Source organism: Frieseomelitta varia, unplaced genomic scaffold (genome assembly GCF_011392965.1).
Source record: "Frieseomelitta varia isolate USP_RPSP 00005682 unplaced genomic scaffold, Fvar_1.2 scaffold_281, whole genome shotgun sequence".
NCBI lineage: Eukaryota > Metazoa > Arthropoda > Insecta > Hymenoptera > Apidae > Frieseomelitta > Frieseomelitta varia.
In genome coordinates, this window is record NW_025110014.1 from 2,174,477 (window position 1) to 2,198,487 (window position 24,011).

Sequence of the window (24,011 nt, forward strand, 5' to 3'; positions counted from 1 at the left end):
TATTTGAAATCATCTGAAAGTAAGAAGTGGATTAAAAAATGGAACAATAAAAGTTTAGTACTATTTTGTGTTTAAAAATAATTTTGAATTAATATCATCACTTTAACTATATAAATTAATAAATTAATAATATGGAACATACAATTCTTTGAAAGATTTGAAGCTTTTACAACCGGGTATCACAGTTTTTGAAGAAAGATAAAACGTCAAATGACACATTGATTATATTACTCTTTATCAGTAATATATGATTCAAATAGTGGGGAAGTTTGCACAGTGTGGATAAAAGGATTTACTTTTAAAGTGAATCTGTAGTATTTTGTGTGATTCTACCATAGAATGACTATGAGAGACCAATTAAAAGAATCTACACGTCATGTGAGTACTAAAAATTAAATAAAAAAATATGAGTATTAGACTATAAGAATCAATTCTTCTTATTTATAAAAATGTTCAAGAAATCTTACCTAAATGAAGTCAAAATTTTTCTTATTGACATTACATATCTAAATATAATTTATACACAGGATTATTCCCGGGCAGTTTTTACTGGAACTTTCACTGTTTGGCAAGAATTTTTGTTAGAGAAAGAAAGTGTCTTTTGGAGTACAGTGCGCTTATTCGATTCTTTATTACGTGGTTTCAGTCAAGTAAGCAGTCTTTACATCTTTTTAATTAACGTATAAGCAATAAAAAGAAAATATAGATACAAATAATTATTATTTATTCAACATCAGTTAATTAGTTAATTAGAATCATTTGATTTATAAATATAAGGTTTAAAAGATATTCAGAAATCGATATTCGAATTAAATTGCATTTAATTATATCAATTAAAATTATATTTAATTCTTATAACTCTACAGGTTGTACTCGCAAATAATCCAATTAGTGGATTATTGTTAACGATTTCTTTAGGAGTTAGTGCACCAAATACGTTACTCTTCTCAGCGATCACTGGCTTTTTAGGTCTTCTATTATCTGTGGTATGTAGTTGTCAAATATTTAAATCAAATATTTGAAAGTTAATATCCTGCATTTTTTATTTTAAACGTATTTATTTATCATATATTCATGAAAAAGTATACTACAATACCAGTCTTTCTTATACATATGTTCGATACGAATAAATTGCGACTAATTGCATTGTTGATTTGTATAACAGATAACATGTCAATCCATTATTCATGCTTTTGTTTATTCTTTATCTGGTCATCCAATTTCATTTTGTTTTTAGCTTTTATAACATAATACTGTGTTGTTTCACAAAAGAGAAGAAAAATCACTGCAATGCGGAATTTTTTGCGAGGATTAATACGATCGCGTCGCGATACATTTTGCCAGGCTTTTTCATTTAATACGCATGAATTTGCACATTCTGAAAAACGTACATTTCATTCACAGCTGATACGAGATTCACAGGAAAACATTGCTAATGGGTTGACAGTGTTCAATCCATTATTGGTTGGTGCAGTATCCTCTAGTTTAATACCAAGTGTCTATGGACCATTTGATAGTTTTAGTATACTATTGACGATTCTGGGAACGATATTCAGGCAAGTTTTAATATAATAAATACCCAGTTTAACTTTTATTATAAAATGTTCGCTATAATATGCAGTATTAACATTTCAATAATTCTTACAAATGGGGTTTCATGATGTCCTTGTAGATGTAAAGTGATAAATATCACGTACTAAATATTTGAATAAAACTCGACAGTTTATTTCTTTTTTTTTCTAGTTTTTGCGCAAATAGATAGAAATACATTTTACAAGTTGTAAAACTAGAGAGACTGTAAAACTAAATCAAAGAATATTTTATTTTTCGACTAATTAATTAATTTATTTATCATTCTTAAAAACTATGGAATGATTAAAATTTATGGAACAATTTAAATTTAAATGATAGCAATAACTATAGTTTTGTTTATGGTTAATGATCAATGTTTACAGTGTCTATTTGGCCCGCTCTTTGAGAAACAATAAGTTACCATTCATAGCATGGCCGTTTAATCTGACTGAATTTGCGTTGCTCCTGGTCCTTTATACCAGAGACAATGGACATGATACGACGCAGAAACTGCAACCAGTTATGAGAATGGTAATGGAGTTTGTTGTGAGCATTCAACTTTAGTATTGTCGCGAAATGCAACTCTTTTAATGCGAATACCTGCGTAGATAAACACACACTCAGTTTTTCGGCACCAGCATTTTACAAATTTTTAGAGTTCTGTTAATAGTAAATGTAATCATAAAATGCTATTTATTTATCAGCTTATGCTTCCGATATGTTATATTAGAAGTCATAACATTATTTATCACTTTGATCATTCGCACGTTTTTCAGTTGTTTGCGATATAATAAAAAAGGTATCGATTGAAATGTATGCACAGCACGTATTGATAATAGCCGTTTCAAAAATTTTTTTTTTCACAACAAATTCAAGGTTATCGCAAATTTTTAAGATAAACCCAAAGATACAATTTTTTCTCACTCTATTATGGAACATTTATTTGTTAGATTTCACGATGTGATTCATGGTATTAAATAACTTTTCTATTTTATTTCAAATACTAAACTAAAAGTTTTTTTTCTGTTTCATACAGAAAATAATGAAAATGACCTAAAGATATATAAAGATATCATAAAGGTTATAAAGATATGTAAAGATCATAAAGATATCGCTCGATAACAGAGTAAACTTAAAAGAATTTATTTTAGCACGTGTACCATTACATGTACATTATTACAAAATTTTTGTTGTTTTATTAAAAAAAATCTCTTATTAATTCTTACAATAATACTTCATAAGAACCATGTGATGCTACATATTTTGACATTAAAATCTCTTTGATAGTTGTACGTGCCAAAAAAGAAACAAATTGAGCCAATAAAGTAATATCTTAAAATACTTTGACTTTGCCTATTAACACTTTCGGTGTCACTAATATTTTTAGGAAATATTCAGCCTTTACACGCTTCGCGTGATACGTGTTTCGTGCAACATTCAACAACGTGCAATACATTCTTGAATATGTGATTACATTTTTGATTAGGGTTTCGTAATCGTTTTTCATCGTTATCTTGTATTAACGTGAACAGTAGCAAGTAACATTTGAGTTGATTAGCGACAGATAGAAACGATAATTTCAAGTTTAGTTATATTAGCATTGTCCAACATAAGCTGCGAAGCTTAAAAGGCTTTTCCACGCCGCTTGTCACTGTGTAGCACACACACGATCAATACAAATATTCTTCCCCATTGTTGTTTGTTTCTTGACTGAAAATCAACAAAATGATATTACATTTATACCTTTATTTTTTTTTTTTTTCTATTTTTACTAAAAATTTAAAATACATACGAAAGCCAAAACTATACGTAATGTAAATTTATTATTTACGATGCATAAGCTACGAGGATCAAAGGCGTTATTGAGTTGCAAATATGAAAATTTGAAAATACAGTCGTGGGTAAAATACTATTCTAAATGATAGATAGTAAACAATCTTATTTATTTTAAAATATGCGTAAAAGTTTGAAAATGAAATGTTTTATTTGAAATAGTAAGTTTTGAAAATACCATCTTATCTGAAGAATATTGAAAATATGAAATAGAATGATATGGATTTTATTTTTTTAAATTTATTTTCTTCATTTTTAAACTATTTACTTGTTCCTACTTTAATTTCGTTCAATACCTCGACGATAGAAATTAATCTTAAATTTTGAGTTAAAGAATGAATCGAAGAAATCGTATTACTTACTGGACATAACTCAATAATTTAAGCGAGATTAAAAGTATTTCATTTTATGCTTCAGATCATTAAAATAAAACATTTTATTTTATAGTTCAAACATTGTTAAAATGAAAACATTTCATTTGCTGAAATTTTACGTTCTGTCTTTAAAATACTATTTAAGCCGAGCAGAATCTAAGACATTAAAATAGCATTTGAAATATTTATTTCGCCAAATATTACCCAGCTGTGAGGAAGCATGCGTAATCAGTTTAGTTGAAGGAAAGTTTACTAATTTATTTTAGACGTAGAGTTAAATAATTCAGACGTGGAAAGAAAGTTTCGTCGATTTTTATGCGAGGATAGTTTTTTAACCCGCGTTTTCTCTCGGTCACGGATATCAATGGACGAACTAGCCCAGTTTTGAGCGCGGGGTTACATGCATTCAACAAAAGATATCGCAATCGTTTACATATACGTGCTATGTGTGTCGCAGACATATATATATATGATCAGTTGTTTATACGGTACATTCTCATTGTTTCTAGGACAATGCAACAAGTGATGCGACGATAGGCGATGTCAGTTTCATCGGAGAAAATGCGACAGGGGTCCACATTGACTGGGGAATGGTAAAGTTTGCGCGTGCTCCACTTTTCACAATTCAATCATGCGTCACACCGTTGAAATTATTTCACAAATAATCATTTTCGGATCCACGAATTTTCTGGGGACTTCAACAACCATTTCGTATTATTTTGTTTCGTTAAACTACAACATGAACATGTTTATATTATAATGTCATATAATATATTTTTACGAAGTCTCGACAATTTAAATTTTTCATCGTTATTAGTTGCTCACTGTAGCTATTAATATCATCGAATGTAGTAAATTTTTCAATGGCAAGTTAAGTTAATATCCTACACATTTTTCAGATGTTTCATGGTGTTATAGTGTCGGCGTCGCAGGTGTTAGCAGTTGAAAGCGTTTTTATAGGTGCCGTGGTTTATTTAGCTTGTCTACTTTATTCTCCGATAACGGCTGGCTTTGCTTTTTTGGGTGCACTCGTCGGTTCATTGGCGGGTATTATACTATTTTTGTGTATAAGCCTTGAATTTATCGAGCGTAAGATCGAATCAGTGTACCTTGTAAATGTTTTTGTTTTTTAAAGAAGATATATATTTTCTATCTTTCTACAATAGTTCTCCCTCTTTAGGTTTAATGCTCGATGTGCAGATCGATGAAATTTATACCGGTTTATGGGGTTACAACACTTTCTTGACGGGTGCTTCATTAGGAGGAAATTTCTTTGTCCTCAACGGACAAACAGCTGCAGCTACGATTGTAGCGATCGTATACACCGTGATCGTACAATATGCTATATTATTCTTCTTTAGAAACGTAATTATATTTATATCGTTGTTTTCTATTTGCAAAATAATTGGCTTAATCTTGATCGACTTTGATAGATGGTACTGTAATATAGAATTATGGGATAAATAATTTTATGTACAGCTGAAACTGCCGATACTTACGTTGCCGTTTGTCCTGGTAACGTCTTTATTTCTGAAATTAAGGAGTAATCCAGGAGATAAAACTTTTCCACAACCACCGCCCATTTCCTTCTCGCGGACGCAACATCGAGATTATATTACCAGCCAACAAGCTCAGCTTATTCAGCAAGTATGTGTATTTGTATCGTTCCCTTTCTCGTTTCGAGACCGTGCAATTTTCACGAATGTATCACGCTATCTTTCCATTTTCTATTGGCAAACCAAATCTCTGCATTTAATTATATAGTAATTATAGTATACTCGTAAACAAGAATTTTAGATATTATAGTTACGGAATTTTTTCGAATTCAGCATTTTTAAAAATAAGAAACACATCCATTAATGCTTATCTAATATAATTTTGCGGACGTATTCACGCAAATGCTTTTGATTGAAACTCGAATGCAATTGGTTATAGTCGGAGTTGAAGATTGATATGCATTACGATGGGGCTATCGTCATAGGAACTCTAGAAATATCGATTTCTGCTCTAGCCGAGGCTAACCTGCTTTTATACGATACTGAGGAATCGCGTATGGTGGATGTGATTCTGTTGTGCCAAAGGTTATTGACGAAAGCATTCACCGACATGCTCGCTTTTTACTTTATTTAGAAGACGGGATAGAATAATCCGTAGCAGTAGAAATAAAGAAACAAATAGCGATACAAACAAAAATTAATGAATATTTTTAGCTTGTACGTTTATTTGTACAGTCTCCACGTTTAAAAAGATATCAGCATATTTAAAGAAATGTGAGATTGAAGTAGTTTAAAAAAAATCTCAAATTCAAAGATAATGTAGTTCACAGAAAGAATACAAAACACTCTATGTAATTCTGTTGGATTTTAATCTATCGTTTAATGTTCTTTTTTTACAGAAAAATGATCCAGAAAATGACGCAGACGACAGAGTTAAAGATCGAAGAAAGATGTCAACGCATGATGTTTAATTATAAAATAAACATAATTTTCATAGGGGAGTTTTATAGAAATTTGAATTCTTATTTTCCTACTCAATTAATTAAAATACTCCGAGCTATATCGAGTAAAAGACTTGACATCAGAACTCGGCCGTTTATTTCTTCTCTCATAAAAAAATCTGTGGCCTGCTGCAGCGAATTTTTAACGACGACATTCAAGAATCTACAAGTCGATCAATAAAATTACTTGGCTGCTTTTTTTTTTTAGCTTACGACGTTGAGCCCAGGTCGGAGAATTTTCATTTGTTCTGCATAACGATCACTGTGTGCCAGTTCTTTTATTACGTTAGCTACGTACTGTATGTACAAGACACTCGGAGCTGTGATATGTTTTCTTGGAAAATATGAAAAAAGTTTTCCCTATTTGAGAAATGGTTAAAAATTTTCACGGATAGGACGTTGGGGTGCGAAAATATGAATAGGAAAATGATGTTACGCTGCATCGTTAAAAGTAAATTTTGCAAATATCTTCCTCGAAGAGTGACTGCAATAAATTTTTCATTTACAATAATTCATAAGTATTGTACCTCTTATATTAAAATTCCAATAGCATCGCACGATATTAACCATGAATATTTATATTTTGTTTGTTATTCTGACATTTCGATATGCTCCGGAACGGAAAAGAAGGCTGAATACATTATGACGTTCGGTGCATTTCGCTGTAGTAATGTATAACTTTTGCCATTCTATCTTCATTCTTAATAATCTTGACACGAACAAATAACAAGAATCCTTATTCTAGTGAATTCTGTTTCTTGTGAATAGCCGTTGTAATATATGATAGTTTGTTTCACATTTTCCTGTACATTCATGTACATATTCACTTCCAAACGTGAGAGATATATTGAATATTTTGTGAAGGTGAATATTTACAAAACAACGTTATTTCTTTTTAATATGTCAGGCTGCCACGGCTATCTGTTTATTCATGCAAGATTGATTTTCCACAGAACGAAGTAACTTCGAGGATATTGGGAAAATATGCACAATGCCGCGCATTGAGAGTTGTTGATCTTTTAGCTGCATTAAAATCTGCGAAGGCAACGCCAAACTTTTTCACATTTGTCACGCGTGCATGTATGTATACCTTTTCTCCTGTTTAACGTATCATCATGTACGACTTAAGATACACTTTCTCGAAGGACACGTCTTTTTTCTACCGAGATAGATCATAGAAAACAAAATACTTAAATATCTCGATTGATATTGGCGAAGAAAAAATGCATCAGATTAAAATTGCTCTATGTCAAAGGGCACATAATCTGATGTTTAATGGTTTTTTTTTTTGATAGATCATTGCACAAAGGTCGTTTAATAATGCATTTGATCCATTAATAGGTATATCTTTCTACAAAAGAATACTAACCAACTAAATTATATATAACAAACTAAATTATTAATTTAACAGATACTTTAATTTTGCCAAATCCATTATATAAAAGACAAAAATAACTATATAAATAAGAATATTGATGAACAACAACACAAGAATATATTGATTATATTTCTTCTTGTTTTTCATAGAATAAAATTCACAAAATAGCTAGATTAATGAAATTATTCGCTTATTATAATTCCAAATCTGTATAAACGTCACTTTTGCTTAATGCGATGTCACTTCAAGTAATAAATTCGAAAAAGTTTCGGAGTTATTACATTCATTGAGGAAATATCGTCGTATTAAAAAGAAATTCTTTTGTAGTTTCAGAAAAGCTTTGCTCAACAAATCTCTCTCGGAATTACCGAGCAAAGCTAACCGTGGAAACTAAAATTTTGATATAAAAAATTGTGTTTCAAAGAAGAATAACGTCAAAGTAAACGGAATGGTTTTTTTCATTTCAACATGATATTTTTCTTCTTGCAATTAGTTTGCATTCTGTCGGTACGAGACACCGGGTAGGAATTCTATGAAGTTTTCTTGTTTAACATGCAGAAATCTAGAATAGTTGCTGGATTTCTATTTCTCTGCAGTGGAACGTCGATTATCCGAATTAATTGACAGACAAATCCGTTCGAATATTCATTTTCTTAGAATACTATGAGGAAGCGTTTATACAGAGTGGTACGTTTAAATACCAGCCAGAATATGAAGAGTTAAAACATTGACAAGTGTTCGAATGTTTTTGCGGGTTTTTCTTCTTTCTGGGGAAAGCATTGTTCACGAGCATGACCTGTTCCGGTTGCTATTTTACCATTCTATCGAAATTATTTCCAATAATTTCTTTGATAAATGTCTATCGTTATTCATTCTGAATTTATGTTCTCATATTTCAGATATAAAAATACAATCTCTGAATGAACAATATCAAATATATTTCATACCATATGCACCGGAAATGACTGCCACAACGCCACGATACAGTATTCAAACTTCCATTAGATAAATGTATCGTTTGATCAATTCAGTATGCTACTCTACAATAGAATTGTACTTAATGTTAAAAGATTTATATACTTTTCCACATATTAACATATACACAGGATGTTTCAGTTAAAAGAAATCACCTAAACACTTTTTTTCTTTTTATAAATGTGTTTTTGTGTTTTTTACTTTAAAATTTTATATTTCTTAAATTTTTTATTGAGAAGTTGTATAAGTGTCGATAATTCTTCCCTTCCACTCTCACACTCGATAAAAAAATTATCGACACTTTAAAATGCTTTATATTGCTATAACTTCGTAATAAAAAATCATACTGATATTGATGATATTATGAAACCTTTTGAACGTCACGAATATTTTCAAAGGATTAGAAATACGCAACTATTGTGTGTAAAATCCCCGAAAAGATTCACTCAGAAAGGACTATAACGTCGTTTCTTTTTATTATTCACAGCATACAAGTTTTATGATGTGGTTGGGTATGAAGTTTATACCACAAGGTACCACGTCTGGAATGCGAGGATTAAGTTGTAAATAACAAGGTTAAAGAAAGTTTTGGAATTCTTCGGCATGGTGGTAACAATAGAGGATAGCTTCTCCCACAAGTATTAAAATCCAACATCTTACCAACACATTTTTGAGCTTTAATAAATCAACACTGTTTAGAAGGTATTTAATATATTACAATTATCGCTGGTCTGTTATACTGAAAATGGCAAAATAACTGGGGGAGAGCTAAAATTCTTTCCCCTTTTTTAAATACGTACATTTTATAATATATATTCAATAGTTTCATAAATCGATGTGCGATCCAACTTCATTTATCTGAGTCCATCTGAAGCTAGTTCGTACAAATAGAGTTCGTACAGTGGGTGCCCACATTTAGATAAACAGATTCACTAATCGGTAGAAGTTCATTTAATGGAACATTGACCGAAATTTAATCTCGACGGACTTGCACCGCGCATGCAAATATCGGCATACTCGTACCTCGTCAGCAGTATGTTAATGCGGATGGAGCATCGATTAACAGAACAATTAATCAATTAACGATTAATCATCAGAATGTTAAACAGTGGAGAATTTTCTGGTGGAATCTCTCGTCTGAAGCCCCCGTAATTAGTTCGGATAATCAAGATCTCGTCGACCGTATACTACGAGGTGGTAATGTCCACGGTGATTCTGACGATGACCCAATATTCTCGCCGGGTCGTCTCATTTTTATCGAGTGGCCTAATAGTCGGCGGCGGAAGGGAACGTAGGGAAGGAAAGAGCACGAAGAGCACGATATCGCCGCATAACGCGATATCTCGGCGATTACGGACAGAGAGCCAAAGGTGACCGCACTATGGGCAAAAAGGGAGGTCGCCGGAAGCGTGGTCGTCGCAGCGGGCGACGGAGGGAAGAGGTGGGTAGCTGGTGGTGGAAGTGGCGGGCGTCGGGTATAGGAAGGGGTAGGGCTGAACGCATCCCTGCCAGACCGGCCACCTGCCTACCAACCCTGTCTGCTCCACGACGCTTCCCAGTATTCGAGCGATCGCTACAACTCGCGCACGCAATTCCTTCTCGGCCGGGGATGTGCGTAGATCGCGCCATCGCTACGACACACATCGTACTACGGAACTACGTGCGATCTAACGTAGTGGCAACGTGCTCGAGGTGACGTGCCGTGTCGTATCTCTGTGCGACACCGTGTTCCGTGTCCCGTGCCCTTTCCCTGCCCTTTCCCTCGTGTTCGATACACGCCGCCCCCGAAATTTCGACCCAGCCACGATGCACGACCACCGCAGGCAACCACTCTCGCCGTCGTACGCCGCCTGTTCGTAACGCCACCGCTTGCCTGAGCTATGGATCCGCCGGGAATCAACGCGCTGGTGTCCCACGAGTGCCCGTGAAGGACACACAACCCGTGCGTGATCGGCGATGCTGCGGATTTCGGCCCTCCTCGTCGCCGCAGGTTTCCACCGAAACCGTCCAGCTTCGATCTCGGTTCGCGCGACAGGTTGCGATTCCTTTTTAGTCACGTCGTCGCGAGATATCGGATGGGGGTTCGAGTGACTCGACAGGGGACTTAAAATTGGAAAGATATCGCGTACAACGCGGAGGATACACGTAGCTTGTACCGTAGTTGAGAATCACACGTTCCGAGGCGCACGTTGGATGATTTCGAGGATCATTAACGACCCCGTGGCAAGCACCCTCGATGTAAATGGTATTTGTGGTCGTTTATGTCGGAAGCGCATCAATGTTTACCGACTTTAATAGGTCAAACGAAGAGCTGTACAATTTTTCCACTCGACTTTCGCAGGCAACGGGTTGCTCGTTTTCCATTCCCCGTCAGCGTGTGCCCCTCCTCTTTCGTTTAGTTGCCATCAAGAGACCCGTCGACGTCGTTACTGACGATGCGGAAATTTGCAACTTTCATCGAGTCGGTATCGTTATACGATGAGGAATTCTGATCACTCGTTATATCGGAAGAGTCGTTAAAGACGTCACCAAACGATATGGAAATTTGTAATTTCCATCGAGCTGATCGTTACACGATAAAGGATCTTGATTCGTTCGTCGTGCCAGAAGACTCGTTAAAGACGTTATAAAGGACAGGAAAACTTGCTACGGTCGTCAAGTCGATTATAGCACGATAAAATAAAATTTTGATCGTTCGCTACGTTGTAAGGATTTATCAAAGATACTGAAAGCTCTACGAAGATTTGCAACAATCTTTGGATCTACCGCTACACGCTTCTTACAGAAATTGCCGGATAGAGAGGGGGTCGCTTTACTGAAATTACGTGCTCTTAGGGATGATCGATCACCGTAATAAAAATGCATAGCGTCGGGAACTATCTTTCAATTTAATCAAACTCCCAAACATCGGCCAAGACGAGAAAATTTCTACTATCGTAATATGAAAGATTCCGCAGAATAGAAGAAGAAGAAACACGTGGTGATCGCGTTAACGAACTCCACCGATGCAAAAGTGACTGTTTACACGTGCCACGACGTTTAACGACGTGATTCTATTAAGCCGGGGAATAAAATCGCGATTCGATCGTCTCCTCCGAGTACACGTACACCAGCGATGCAACGAGACACGAATAAGACTGGTAACGAGCGAGCGTGGATTATTACCCTGTTATCGAACGAATCTTCGTCGTACATTTCCCCAGTGATAATTTAGAGTGGTAGCTTCCCTCGGCCTTTGCTTCTTGACATTTTTTCTTTTCTTTTTTTCTTTTTCCTTTCTTTTTCCCCGTCCCACGGTTTAATTTCGACAACACACTTGACACAAACACGAACCGGTGTTTCACAACGAACGCTGCTTAACATGGCTACGTGTTTCGACCAACCTTCGTTTCGCGTTTCACAAAGGAACGAGGTCATTAGGTACGCGAGAAACCAGGAAGGGTCGAGGGAAGTTGGCCACACGAGAACGAGCCGCCGCGACACTCTTGTCAGGGCTTTTCTTTCACTTCGAAAGGACGTCACCACGGTCGACCCTTCGTAGCTCGATATTCTGACGGCGTGATCCAACCGTTTCGTAAACCGTCTGTACGACTGTTTCGCAAATCGATCGATCGAGATCGGCGATCTCAACGAGTAGAGTTTACATCGACGGTCGACGATCTGAAAGCCGTGCGAGAATTGACGTTTCAATGCGATCACGGTTCGCAATCCGATTTATCGCTTCTGGTCGCTTGCGGGCCAGATTGCAACGGTACTAACTCCGGTAAAGTCGGTCGGGATCCGAAGAGCGAACGAACGAATTCTCGTTGGTGGTTAAGCGAGACGGGCGCAAAAGTTATGGACTCGATCTGAATGTACATTGTCTTTCGTCAGCCTCAAACGATCCTAACGAAAGAGCGAGGAAAGAAGAGTGGCCGAGGCTGTCTACGATGGAGACAAAAATCGAGCTCGGAAGACGAATTTTACGGGACTGCACTCGTGAAATGAATTACGAACTGGTCAGTTTGCTAGGCAGTACGATTTTTTTGATAACTGTTGTTAGATAATGTGCGCGTGCGGTGGATCGTTGATCGATTGGTAGGGAAAAGAAGTTGGTCAAAGTGAAGAGATCCTTAAACCGAGAGGTTTAAGTTTGAGGTGACGAGTCGAGCTGCATCTGAGAAAACACGAGACACGCGTCAAAAGTAACAGAAGAAAGTGTAACGTAAGAGGTAAGAACAACCCGGACGTAATGATCTAATACGAGAAGAAGGTGCTGAGACAGTTGCTCACTTCTAATTGGGACAGCTAGACTCCGTGGGAACGAACGGACGCTGGAAATAAAGTTGAACCCAATGAAGAAAAAAGATCTTCCCGCCGAAGGGAAATAAGGAGTTATCTTTACATTCACGGAAGACTTGCTCGGACGTCATTCGTCTTAATGGGGTGCTACCCCCCATTGGAGTGAATGGTGAAGGAAAGGAACGAGAAGACGAGAAAGACGAGGCAGAAGGAAATACGAGTGAAGGCCGTGGTGTTATTAATGGTCTAACAGCTTCTTACCCTCCCCCGTTGAACCCCATTGATCATTACCGGGATCGAGCAAGTGCAAGATTCGTATTTCCTTTCTTGCGAGAGCTTGCCACGGGACGTGGTGTCGGCGACTATACGCAGGGAGTGTCGACGCAGATTAGTGACGAAGGATGGAAGCGAAGCTGCGTAACAGAGAAACATAATCAGCTTCATGTTGTCCCGATTTATACGAGAGCTTTCAGTGGATAGTGTCGTGGAAGAAAGAGGAAAGAAGAAGGGGGAGTCGAACTCTAGCGTGTCGGCTTTGTGACCGTTCGGGCAGCGGGCTTTGGAAAAGTCCCGCGACGGTTCTTATTACAAAGTGGTCACCATCGAGGGTGGTGAACGTAATGTGACAACTGCGGGTGAAGAGATGACGGTGACTCCGTCGACTTCCGATGTCGCTGACAAGGCAGTCTCGACGGACGATGGTGGCAGTGGAATGGAGGTGGCACGTCTCGAAGCCGTCCTCGCTGCTCTGGTGGAAACGAAGGTGGAGGCGATTAAAGCCTCCTCGGCTATGAGCAAGCGTTCCGGTAGCGCACCGGCCAGTCCTCGTCGGCTCAGACTGACTTCAACATCGACTGCCTCCTCTTCGTTGAATCACCAACACCGTAGGAAGAGCCATCACCATCATCATCACCACCACCATCACCATCACCACCATCATCGTCATCATCGCAGGAGGCATGATTCTGCTCCGTGCCACGACTTCATCGGAGACGCAACCGAACATCATCAGCACAATGTCCATCATGGTAAATATTATCAATTTTGTTGAAACTCTTTTCTAGTTTCTCGACCCTGCAGAATTTCATTTGCAAGAGAAAAGAAAAAAAAGTCATTGGTGTCGTGTCATTCTTTACTCGAATCTAACATCTCGCTGTCGATAAATCGTTTAATGTTTTTTTTACACAACTTGTCAAATTGATAATAGTCTCTTCACCTCTGTAGCCAGAATTTCATTTGGTTACAGAAGGGAAAGATTGTTGGTAAAAGATCTAAAATCTGGCTGCTAATAAATTGTTGGGAATGAATCATTTGGTAAATTATCAATTTGACACTAGTCTGTTAAACTTTTGTAGCCAAAATTTCATTTGCAGGAAAAGATTATCAGTATTGTAATTTTCCATTAAAAACTAAACTATTAGGTATAGGTCATTTGATATTTTTGTAATGGTGTGTTGGTGTACTACAACAGCGAAGCAATAAATATTTCCAAAATGCAAACGTGTGGATAACTTTTACATTGCACGATGTTAAAAAGGTTTAAGCTTCGATATTTTTTAAAAATGTTATGTGTAATTGGGTAGACTGATATACTCACATATTTCGCGATAAATGTGACACAAATAAAAAAAAAAGAAGAACGCGTTTTTTGGAGTTATCACTAAAGAAACATTCCTCGATCAATTATGAAAATTTAATTCATTTATCTTGGCAACTTGGCTGGCACAAAGTAATTATGTCGGATTCATGTGACGGTGTGCTGCATTTTGTAAATGCGTCTCATTATGAATTATGTCCTGATTATCATTATGAACAGATGCATACTAATAACGTGAAAAGTACATTATTTCGTTGATTAACGAAATAACGTTTAATTATGTTCAAAAACAATTTTTCACTTCTTTTGAAAAATATTTTTCTTTTTTTTTTAGTTTTTTAGTCACTTTGTATAATAGTCTGGAGTATAGTAGAATTTGTAGAATACTCTCTCAGCATTATGTTCAGTTGTAGTTGAAGCTATTTTTCTCAAAAGCACGTTCATTATTCTTCTTGGTATGTTACTAGTCGCATAGGCGATTCTGTAGTAAGTCTGTAGGGGATTGGCTAAAAGATTATGCTGTCTTTGCAGCTTTAAAATAATCTAAATTTTCTTCTCTGCGTATATTTTTTTTATTATGATTTTCATGATTATTTACATATTATTTTATTATTCATCATTGTTATTTTATTATTAATCAGTCACGAAAGTTTTCATGTACCAACAAATTTGGGTATTTTAAAGAAAAATATTTAATTGTTAAATATTTAGAAAACTAAAGAAAAAAATTAAAAAAGACGATGCAAAAGCATAAATATATAATAGATTAAAATCATAAAGTTTACCAGAAATACATTAAACTGTGTTTTTATTATATTAATGTTATTATGAAAATAAGTTTCATTTACTTTACTGTAGATACAGACTATATGGAGATGTAGATTTTCGTCCTATTTTCAAGTCCTTCTAAAAAAAAATATATAAGAAATATCATCAATATTTTAGAATTTGTCCAATCTTAACCAACAAACCTACATTTTAACATCAATATCTGAAATTTCAATATTCAGAATTAAATATTTTGAAATTATACTTTAAATTCATATGCAAATGTACCCGAGAGGAATTTCGAATGCGTGCTCTTTGCACCTTTGATGCCTTTGTGTCTAAGATTAACGCCAAGTTATTGTAAAAATAAATTTTACTCTACGCAGAGTGTGCCGATGCAATTTATATTTTGACGTAGGGTTAGCTTACGTCAAAGAACGGTTCGTACATGATTACGGCGTGAATCGATAAATACATGCGTTACTCCGTAATGAAAACGGCTTCTTTCATAAAATTTGCCAGAACGCTTCGTTCGTATTCGCTGTACGCTAGCTCGGTGAATTACATCTGAAAAACTCTACGTTCTCATCTGAAAGATCATGCCAGAAAATGATGAATTTGCATCGTCGTTGCAGGTAAAACGAGGCGTAGAGCGTCAGAGAGTCCACGACGTCCAAGGAAGAAACGCAAACACTCGAAAAGCCCGAACATTCTCCACGGCGTAGTTCAGGACGTTCAGGCGGGTCTTGAATCACGTTTGGAGCTTTTTGGGTTGGACGGTGATCAAGATCTTGCATTGATAAACTTTGAAAGGACTCGAGAAACTCTTAGCGATTCCTGCGAATACCCGCAGTTGCACCGAAGTGCCTCCTACTTTCCGCAAAGTACAGCTCAATTGTAAGTGTAGTCGTAACATATCAAACATAACACGTAGAGGAAAGTAAACGAAAGTATTTGCACACTGAACAATTGGTGAACAATTGTATGGACAATCCAGTTGGCCTCGTTTCGAAGTGTAAAAGCTCTACGTTAATTTTCTTTCTTTTCTTTTTAAGATGTTTTACAGCAAAGGCACTTTTGTTCTCGAAAAATTGTCAAATTTCAAACGCAAACAATTCTGAAACATTAAAGAAATTGTTCATTTGTTGACCAGACTGTGAATGTTTATGCATCTATGGTAATTGAAGCTGCAAGAATGTATAAAATATTCAAAAAAGGAATATTAATTATGATTCCGAAGAAACAATCTTCTATTTGGGTTTCTTCAATTATGTTTATGAACATTTAAAAATGCATAGAAATCTATTCGTGGCTAAATAATAGTCTTAAAATTGTACGTGATTTGCTTGCTTTGCTATTTCGTTGAACATCAAGGTTCAAACAAAATGTTACGATTTCTTGAATTTCTCTTGTTCAACTCCGATATTTAAGGTATAGGTTTAATAAAACGGCGAGAAAGAAATCATGAAGCAAGTTTTAGGGGATTCATGTAAACTGAATACTTTTGATCTTCGAGATTCTGGTAGATCTAGCAATGAAAAAAAGTTTTCAGCGAGTTTGGTGGCGTTTGAATTTGTACAATTTTCGACAAGAAAGAAAGTATTCTGATATAAAAACATCCTTGGAAAGAACGAACGCAAACAGAAGTTTCACGTTTCACGGAATGAAATTGTTGAGTTAATCGAATCACTCTACGATTTTGTTTTTGCAATTTAAGGCAAATTTAAGGAGTTATGCCGAATCGATCGACTAAACAAATTTGCAAAACGCCGAACAGAAATAATCGAACCATTTTGAAAATCGCGTTTAACACATTGCCACGTGCTTCGGTTCGTTTCGTATCCTTCAGTTTAATTGTACATTTCATAAAGTTTCGTGTTACGCGTTGTTTATCACTCGCCTGGTGAAATATTGCAATTTCGCGCGCTGACGAGGGGACATTCATAGCGCGTGTTCGCTCGAAGAAAGGAACTCGATTTCCCTGTAAGTGCAATATACTGCGAAACTGGGTCATCTCGGTGCGTAGTTGCACGTCTCTTCGTTAGATGTTCGCCCAATACAGGTTTCATACTGGGATCGCTTGGCGAACAAAGGGTATTCGACTGTGTAATGAAACTCGGATTGACGGTGACGGTTGTTAGGGGTAGAAGATCAAGGAGAAACGTGCATTGTGCCTCCAGGCCTTTTTTTCATCAGCCTACTTCGATAATCGTTTTCGAAATGTTCGGAGGACAACGTAACACGTGGAATGTCTGAAACAACCAATTTCAACACTGGCGTTACTTGAAATACCTTTCTCTTTAATTTTTAATTCCAAACGAATATTTCATGCTTCGAATTCATTTTTAATCATCTGTATACATTTTGTTCTCCTTTGTGTGCTATTAAAGTAATTAAAGGAAACTGTGTATATGTACGTACACATATTGTGCGGAGCAGGTCTGACCTGATATCAGGTTATACTACTTACAAGGAGCTTGAAACTTGTTCAATTGATCAAAAATTACGCGTTCTTACGTGTCCAAGTTGCTGATGTTTCTATGTGTATAGTTGGCACGAGATCGACAATAGCTTTCTATTGTTCGACGTAATGATGTGGTTCTCACGAGCTGCTGCACATTGAAACGTTTCTGTGCATAGTTTTCTTTATCACGACTCTTCCGATTCTTTGCTTCTCCAAGACGTCTTCGTTCCCCTTTAATTCCTATTTTCTGAACGATTTACATCGATTCGAATCGCTGATGAGTCACTGTACGGATTTCGCTTGTCCGATTAAACAGAGAAGCGATTTTCATTTATTTTCCTTCCCGAAGCACGAACGTCTTACTTGCCACAATTAAGAAGACTTATTCGTAATACGTATATACACGCGACTGTCGGGCAATGCACATTTTTCTTTATTTAATCTCACTTTGGAAAGTAACGCTCGCAAAAAATGTGACGTGACCTATATTACGAATGCGTCAAGCTGGATGTTTTATCAAGCAGCTTTGTCTGGCACATTTCTGGTTCATGGCACTTGCACGAAAGTCGCAACGTCTTTAATTATGAATTAAACGGGCGGAGTTTCACAATCTAACGCGTTCATTAATTTCTGATATTTCTTAACACGGAAGATCGCTGAAGAACTGCTATAATAGATTACTTAGCTTACTTCTAAAAAACGTAATCATTAATTTTATCTTATTTACTTACTTTATAAATATTTCAGTCTTATTTTCCCCTGTAGAACGTACTGGCAAAGCTTGAATACTGAAATGTAATACTACAATTTTGCATTATAAGTGATACCATCGTTTATTAATAAAATGCAGCTTTTTATGCATTTATGAAAAACTTGGAAGTGCAACGATGAACAAACTACATAAAATATTCCAAGCGTAATGCATCTTGTCATATTTAATAAATAAAATGATTTCCTATGTAGACTTTCATTAAAATATAAAATTACGCGTGTCTCGAAAATATTGCGTGGCTTCTCTCTCATTATTTCCATTTAATTTTATCGAAGTCCTATTTAGAGTGCCATTTAATTTTATTGATATAATTATAGCTTAAAATATTCTTTCATATTAATTGCGAATATAACGAAAATTCTGGAATATAGACGTCGAATAACTCCAATAATTAATAATTAATTTATGACACATGCAATACAGTAGCCATTTATTTGAACCAGATTTTAGTCAGTTTAATCAATAGATGAACTCCTGCTCGTTGAACCCATTTATTTAAATTTGAACTCCTGCTATGCGAACGAAAAATCACTAGTACAAGAGAGACTTACAATCAATGGGACTCCAATTTATATGAATTACAATTGTGCAAACTCTTTATACTCTGACAAATTCATGTAGGCGATGTTCTACTGTGATACAAAGTTTATTTTAAATAAATATTTACGTCAAAGATGCCTCAACGAATATTTTATCACGCGTTTACCAGTAAACAACTGCAATCGCAAGTTTATAATATATAGAATAGAATTTTGTAATTTGCCTCGTGCTTCCTGCATGTTTTCGTAAGATATTGATTGCAAAGCTACGTACGTTGTAACATGCCGTGGTTAATAAAATTTCATCAACGTCGTGAAATTTCCCTTCTTGCCATGACGTTTTGGTGAAATATGACTATCCGCGGAATTATTCGATGTTAAATTCTCTTTCACGGTTTTGAAAACTTTGTACATTTTAGAGATGTCGTCTCTTTCTGTCTTTATAGATCTGAAAGAACTACCTGATATCGTTGAAACTCGGTCTATAATTTGGTAGGTTTGTATTTCTAATGATTTGCAACGCAAACGAGCATGCAATACTGGAATTGCATGTAACGCATCGTTAGAAATATACACCTGACTCGGCGCCGTCATTCCATTAGGTTGGCCAAAATGTTTTCTTTTTTCGCGAATGAAAAGCGAATTTTTCTTAAGACATAAAAACTTTATTAGACAATGTATTGATCATTTTGTTCGAGTATCTTTCGCCAACTTTCAGGTGCAAAACACTTCATGGTTCCAATCCTGTGGAATTATACTTTTGTTGCAACTCAAGCGAATGAGCTTGTCGAGGAAATAATTCTTTAATAGTCAAAATTTAATATTTCAAAGACAAAGATAAACTTTAATGCACACAGAAGTTTGATTTAAATGTATAATTTTGAAATATCTAGCATTTTTGTTAAAAAATGTAATGTCTTTACGACGACTCATCGTTTTACTATGTTTCAATGTATCGAAAGTGACAGAGTTTCTCGTTTTTATTCTTGCAGAAAGATCCACTACGATGACGACGATTACGTGGCGTTGAACGTGGCGGATGAGTTGGAAGAAGAGGAGATCTTGAGCGGTACCGAGAAGATCGAGGCACCTCGGGCGAAGTATCATCGTCCCCGCAGAAAGAGGAAACGGAAGCGACGTAAAGTTAACAATACCGGTCCTCAAGAGGAGCTCGTCGATCCCGAAGAACTTCCACCGCGCGCTCGTTGGACGATCGTCGCGACAGCCTGCCTCCTTCTTACTATGTCTTTGCTCTTAGTCGGAGTTACGCTCAGAATGGCGCCGATTATCGACGATATGGGTGAGTGACCTTTCAATATTAGAGTTAGGAACACGAATTTTTATTTTACAAAAAAAAAAAGAAAGAAAAAAAGAACGTGACGGAGTGACATTGACGGATAAATACCTTCATTATTTTCACACTTGTAACAAAAAAATATTTTAGGAAAATAGTGTCACATTCTCTTTTTAATATCTGCTGACACAGAGGAAATTATTTTCATTAAATGTCACAAAGTTGTTGCTAATAATAAATAATTTAACCCGCCGAAAAGAAAATGGTTCTGTTTGAAAAGAAACGTTTTTTGCGAATTAAGAAAGTTAGAGAATTACTTATCCTTGTTACTTATACTTAAGATTAATTAGAAAATCGCTATTAAGGAAGGCTAACGTTTCATTTCTGAGAAAATTATGAAAAATTTCTGCTAAAAAAGACTATGTAAAAGAATAAAAGAATTTATTGTGTATAGATTTTTTATAGATCTATTACACAAAATCTCCACACATCATTGTTTATGAAAAACATGAAATATCCAGGTGTGTCCTGGACTGTGGAATATAACTGATAAAAGAATCGGTATTTATAGGCAAGATCGTTTATACTTTAATATTTTTAAATACAAACTTAAAGTTTTCAAAGCTATGCGGCCTCCCATAATGGAGGGTAATACAGCCTAAGTAAGTAAGAGTTTCTGACTCAGAAATAAACGTGCACTGTGAGTTCCAAAACTCTCATTCTACGATATTAAATAATAGACACATAATGAGTAGACATCTTGTGAAAAACAGCAGATGTGTGTAACACAAAGAATAGAATTGAGTTTATTGGCTCACTTTCGATTTCAAATGATATCAAAGAATCAAAAATTCACTTTTTACATTACCTAAAATGTTGAATCAAACTTTACTTCTACTTCTCAATATGTAATTCAGAGATTTTAGTTTTAGATTTTAAGTAATTACGAATTAGGATTTAAAGAGAAATTCAAAACTGGAGAGTCACGTCACCATCATTTCCCTTATTATTACAATTAACACAAGATCATTGTAAATCTGAGAATCGATATTGATTGACTGTTGATTAAAAACTTGTAATCTTAATTCGCTTTGATAATTGTTGTGCAATTACTTTACATCAGAAATTTTCGTCAAAACGCGTATGTATAAAATTAGAGCATACACACGTCAGTCTGGTCGATAATACTATTGTTATTTATTTCGTGAAAATATTATCCCGAAAACAAAAACAATTATTTCAGACACATAATATTTGACAGTATTTTACAGAACGCGACACGCATTCCGATGTCTAATGTCGTAACATCTTCAGAAAGTTAAGAGAATCTAGGATATTTAGGGCACGACTCCAGAGAAGGTTCTTTGAATTAACGATAAAATATGCAAGCAATCTCAAGAGAGGTAACCTCCAGTTGCAATCATAGCGCGTTAATGTTTCACGGTATCAATGCCCTTCCTTATCTTCCCAAGGAACGAGCAGAATCCCATTTATTTGCTGTCTGATTATATTCGACGCTGCGGAGAAAATCTCGCAAATTACTTGTCCGAACGAAGAAGTTGATATTGTTGGGATATAGGCCGAAAGGAAGCGAGTGCATATCGATGAGTCATGTTTCTTCTTTCATCTCAAAGTTATTATTTCAGTAATTATAAAAAGTAATCCGAGTAAGAGACTCTTTCGTCGAAATGGAATAGTTTTTACTCGCAACAAGATCTCTGACCATTGATCCTGTTTCTTTTCGTTCGAAAATATTGCACGGTGGCGAAAAGGACGTACGTACGTACGCAGGTCTACTGGTTTTAAATCAGCGCGACGGTAGGTGCCAGAAACAGGCTGGTCTGTCTCGCGAGAACGGTTTGCCGCAACCTTTGGCCAATTAACTAGCGGAATTGTGTGGCAGTCGATAGTACTTCTGGAACAGTATCCAGCGCGAAAAAAAAAAAAAAAAAAGAAAGGAGAAAGCACTTGTGCGCCGCGGATTTCTTTCCGTGTGGCCAGAAAAATACGCGCGCACACGCGCGGGAAATTTTACATGTACACGGCGTACGTACAGAAACGAGCGTGTGCAGCGTGAAAACTCGAGGGCGCTCCGCGCCTCTAAATTAAAGGCGCACGTCTGTGAATTCTCCAGTCAGTCGTCGGTTTTCCGTGGCGGAACCACCTCGAACATTTCATTTTCGCGAACATTATTTAACGATTCGACGTACATACATACATTTCCAGCTAAAATCGACGAAAAGTTTTCGAGACCGGTGCGAGACAACGCAGCGTCGAATCGTCGGAGCACCGGTTAACTAGTGTTTCCTTCCGAGTGATGCGAGTGCCTTCCTTCGGACAAACAAGCTTCGCTTATGCCGATGTTCTATTTTCGATCGACGAAAGTTTCCTATGGTCACGTGTAGCTTATCGAAGGTTTTACATTTGCAGTGGCACTTCGGATCCATTGGAAATGTCACGGATGAGTCACTTATTATAGGCAGCTTGCCCAATCCGTGACGCGTTCGAGTGATGTTTAATTAAAGACATTCGTCGGCTGTCGAACGATAGGGGATTAATAACGTCGAGAGGTAATCAACGATCGAGATCGAGGAGCCATGGAAGCTGCCACGTAAATTTCTGTGGTCATTGTGGTTCGCTTCGCTTCGATGTCTCGAGAGGATATGCTCGAGACGAAATCAACAACTTTTAAAAATATTACAACGTTCCTTTTACATCTTGCTTCTAATCTCGAAGATAATTGAAAAAGAGTTATTTCGTTCGTCGTTGCGTATAATTTCCATTTATAACGTAGGTGTTCGTCATTCGGTAGCAGTCATTTATAGACGATCGTTGAAGTAACCATTTAGAACAAGGAACGAAGAAACAATTTAGATTTTATTTCAACTTCACGTGTTTGTTCATTTATTTGTTTTCCTTGCTCTCCACACAGACGAAGTGTCCATTTACTTCCATAAATATAATGATCAAAAATCTGTTAAAGCTGAGTGAAAAAAGTTGGAAGAACTAGCGCAAAGGAAAATCTACAGAATGCTTATTACATACATATCGTTATTTATCGGAGAGAGAAGACCGTTTAGTCGTTCAAGTGCAATAACGTTGCTACACATTGTTCGATATAACGCAAACTAAACTGTTTGCGCGATATCTTTCGAAAAGCAAAATTTTAAACGCGTAATACTCGTCGAGTTTGGACGTTTTCTTTATTTGCGAGTACTTCGCGCAGAAGAAGAAAAAAGACACTGTTGCCAAATTTCACGGAAACAGAAGAATCCGAGAAAAGGTTTCGAAACGATAACAGCTACGAAGCGAAGTTTGCTTACTTCCAGATCAATCGAGAAGTGCCGTTTCGCACCTGCGGGATCATTCGCGTAACGATAGTCTCGTACACGGTTCGACACTTTTTCCGCGATGCGTTTACACCGTTGTGCACTCCTCTCGGAATCAGGTCAAGCCTTCAGCAGCAGCACTCTGATTTCTCCATCGTTCGATTTTGACGTGCGTCATTAAAAGTGTATATACATATAACTGGGATCACCATTGCCGAGGCATTCGTGGCAAAGGCCTCTGTTTGATCACGGAGGTGGCCTCTTCCTCGATTTCTCAAATGTTCCAACATCAGCATCACCCGCGTTGACGCACATCGTCCAGAAATGTGTATCGTGCG

The 24,011-nt window shown here is 36.4% G+C and overlaps 2 protein-coding genes across 8 annotated transcripts in view; both read left to right on the plus strand.

The window, feature by feature from the left end:
• Positions 1-237: 237 nt before the first annotated feature.
• LOC122529215 (urea transporter 2-like) lies at positions 238-6,274 on the plus strand. Of its 6 annotated transcripts, none has more exons than XM_043655067.1 (10): positions 238-378; positions 528-650; positions 867-986; positions 1,405-1,556; positions 1,956-2,103; positions 4,289-4,372; positions 4,679-4,868; positions 4,960-5,144; positions 5,259-5,426; positions 6,175-6,274. In XM_043655067.1, exons 1-10 carry the CDS (start codon positions 340-342, stop codon positions 6,244-6,246), a joined length of 1,281 nt encoding a protein of 426 aa, XP_043511002.1. In that variant the 5' UTR covers positions 238-339; the 3' UTR covers positions 6,247-6,274. The 6 variants fall into 6 exon arrangements, with proteins under 6 accessions (XP_043511002.1, XP_043511004.1, XP_043511003.1 ...); XM_043655069.1 differs by having other exon boundaries at positions 4,679-4,826; XM_043655068.1 differs by lacking the exon at positions 6,175-6,274 and adding an exon at positions 5,791-5,927.
• Positions 5,819-24,011, plus strand: part of LOC122529216 (lateral signaling target protein 2 homolog) — a 31,579-nt gene continuing 13,386 nt past the window's right edge. The window contains exons 1-4 of one of the 2 annotated variants that reach the window (XM_043655070.1): positions 5,819-5,829; positions 13,283-13,938; positions 15,911-16,172; positions 20,043-20,350. In XM_043655070.1, coding sequence (XP_043511005.1) covers positions 13,554-13,938; positions 15,911-16,172; positions 20,043-20,350 — 955 coding nt within the window. In that variant the 5' untranslated portion in view covers positions 5,819-5,829; positions 13,283-13,553. Of the gene's footprint in view, positions 5,830-9,838; positions 13,939-15,910; positions 16,173-20,042; positions 20,351-24,011 lie in introns of those variants that run through there. The other variant, XM_043655071.1, reaches the window with a different exon arrangement.

Bases quoted from the DNA above. Each gene is read 5' to 3' on its own strand.
- LOC122529215 (XM_043655064.1), top strand. From the start codon at position 340: ATGACTATGAGAGACCAATTAAAAGAATCTACACGTCAT. The intron at 4,869-4,959 runs GTAAGATCGAAT...CTCCCTCTTTAG, and splicing joins AAGCCTTGAATTTATCGAGC to GTTTAATGCTCGATGTGCAG. The intron at 5,427-5,714 runs GTATGTGTATTT...AATTGGTTATAG, and splicing joins AAGCTCAGCTTATTCAGCAA to TCGGAGTTGAAGATTGATAT.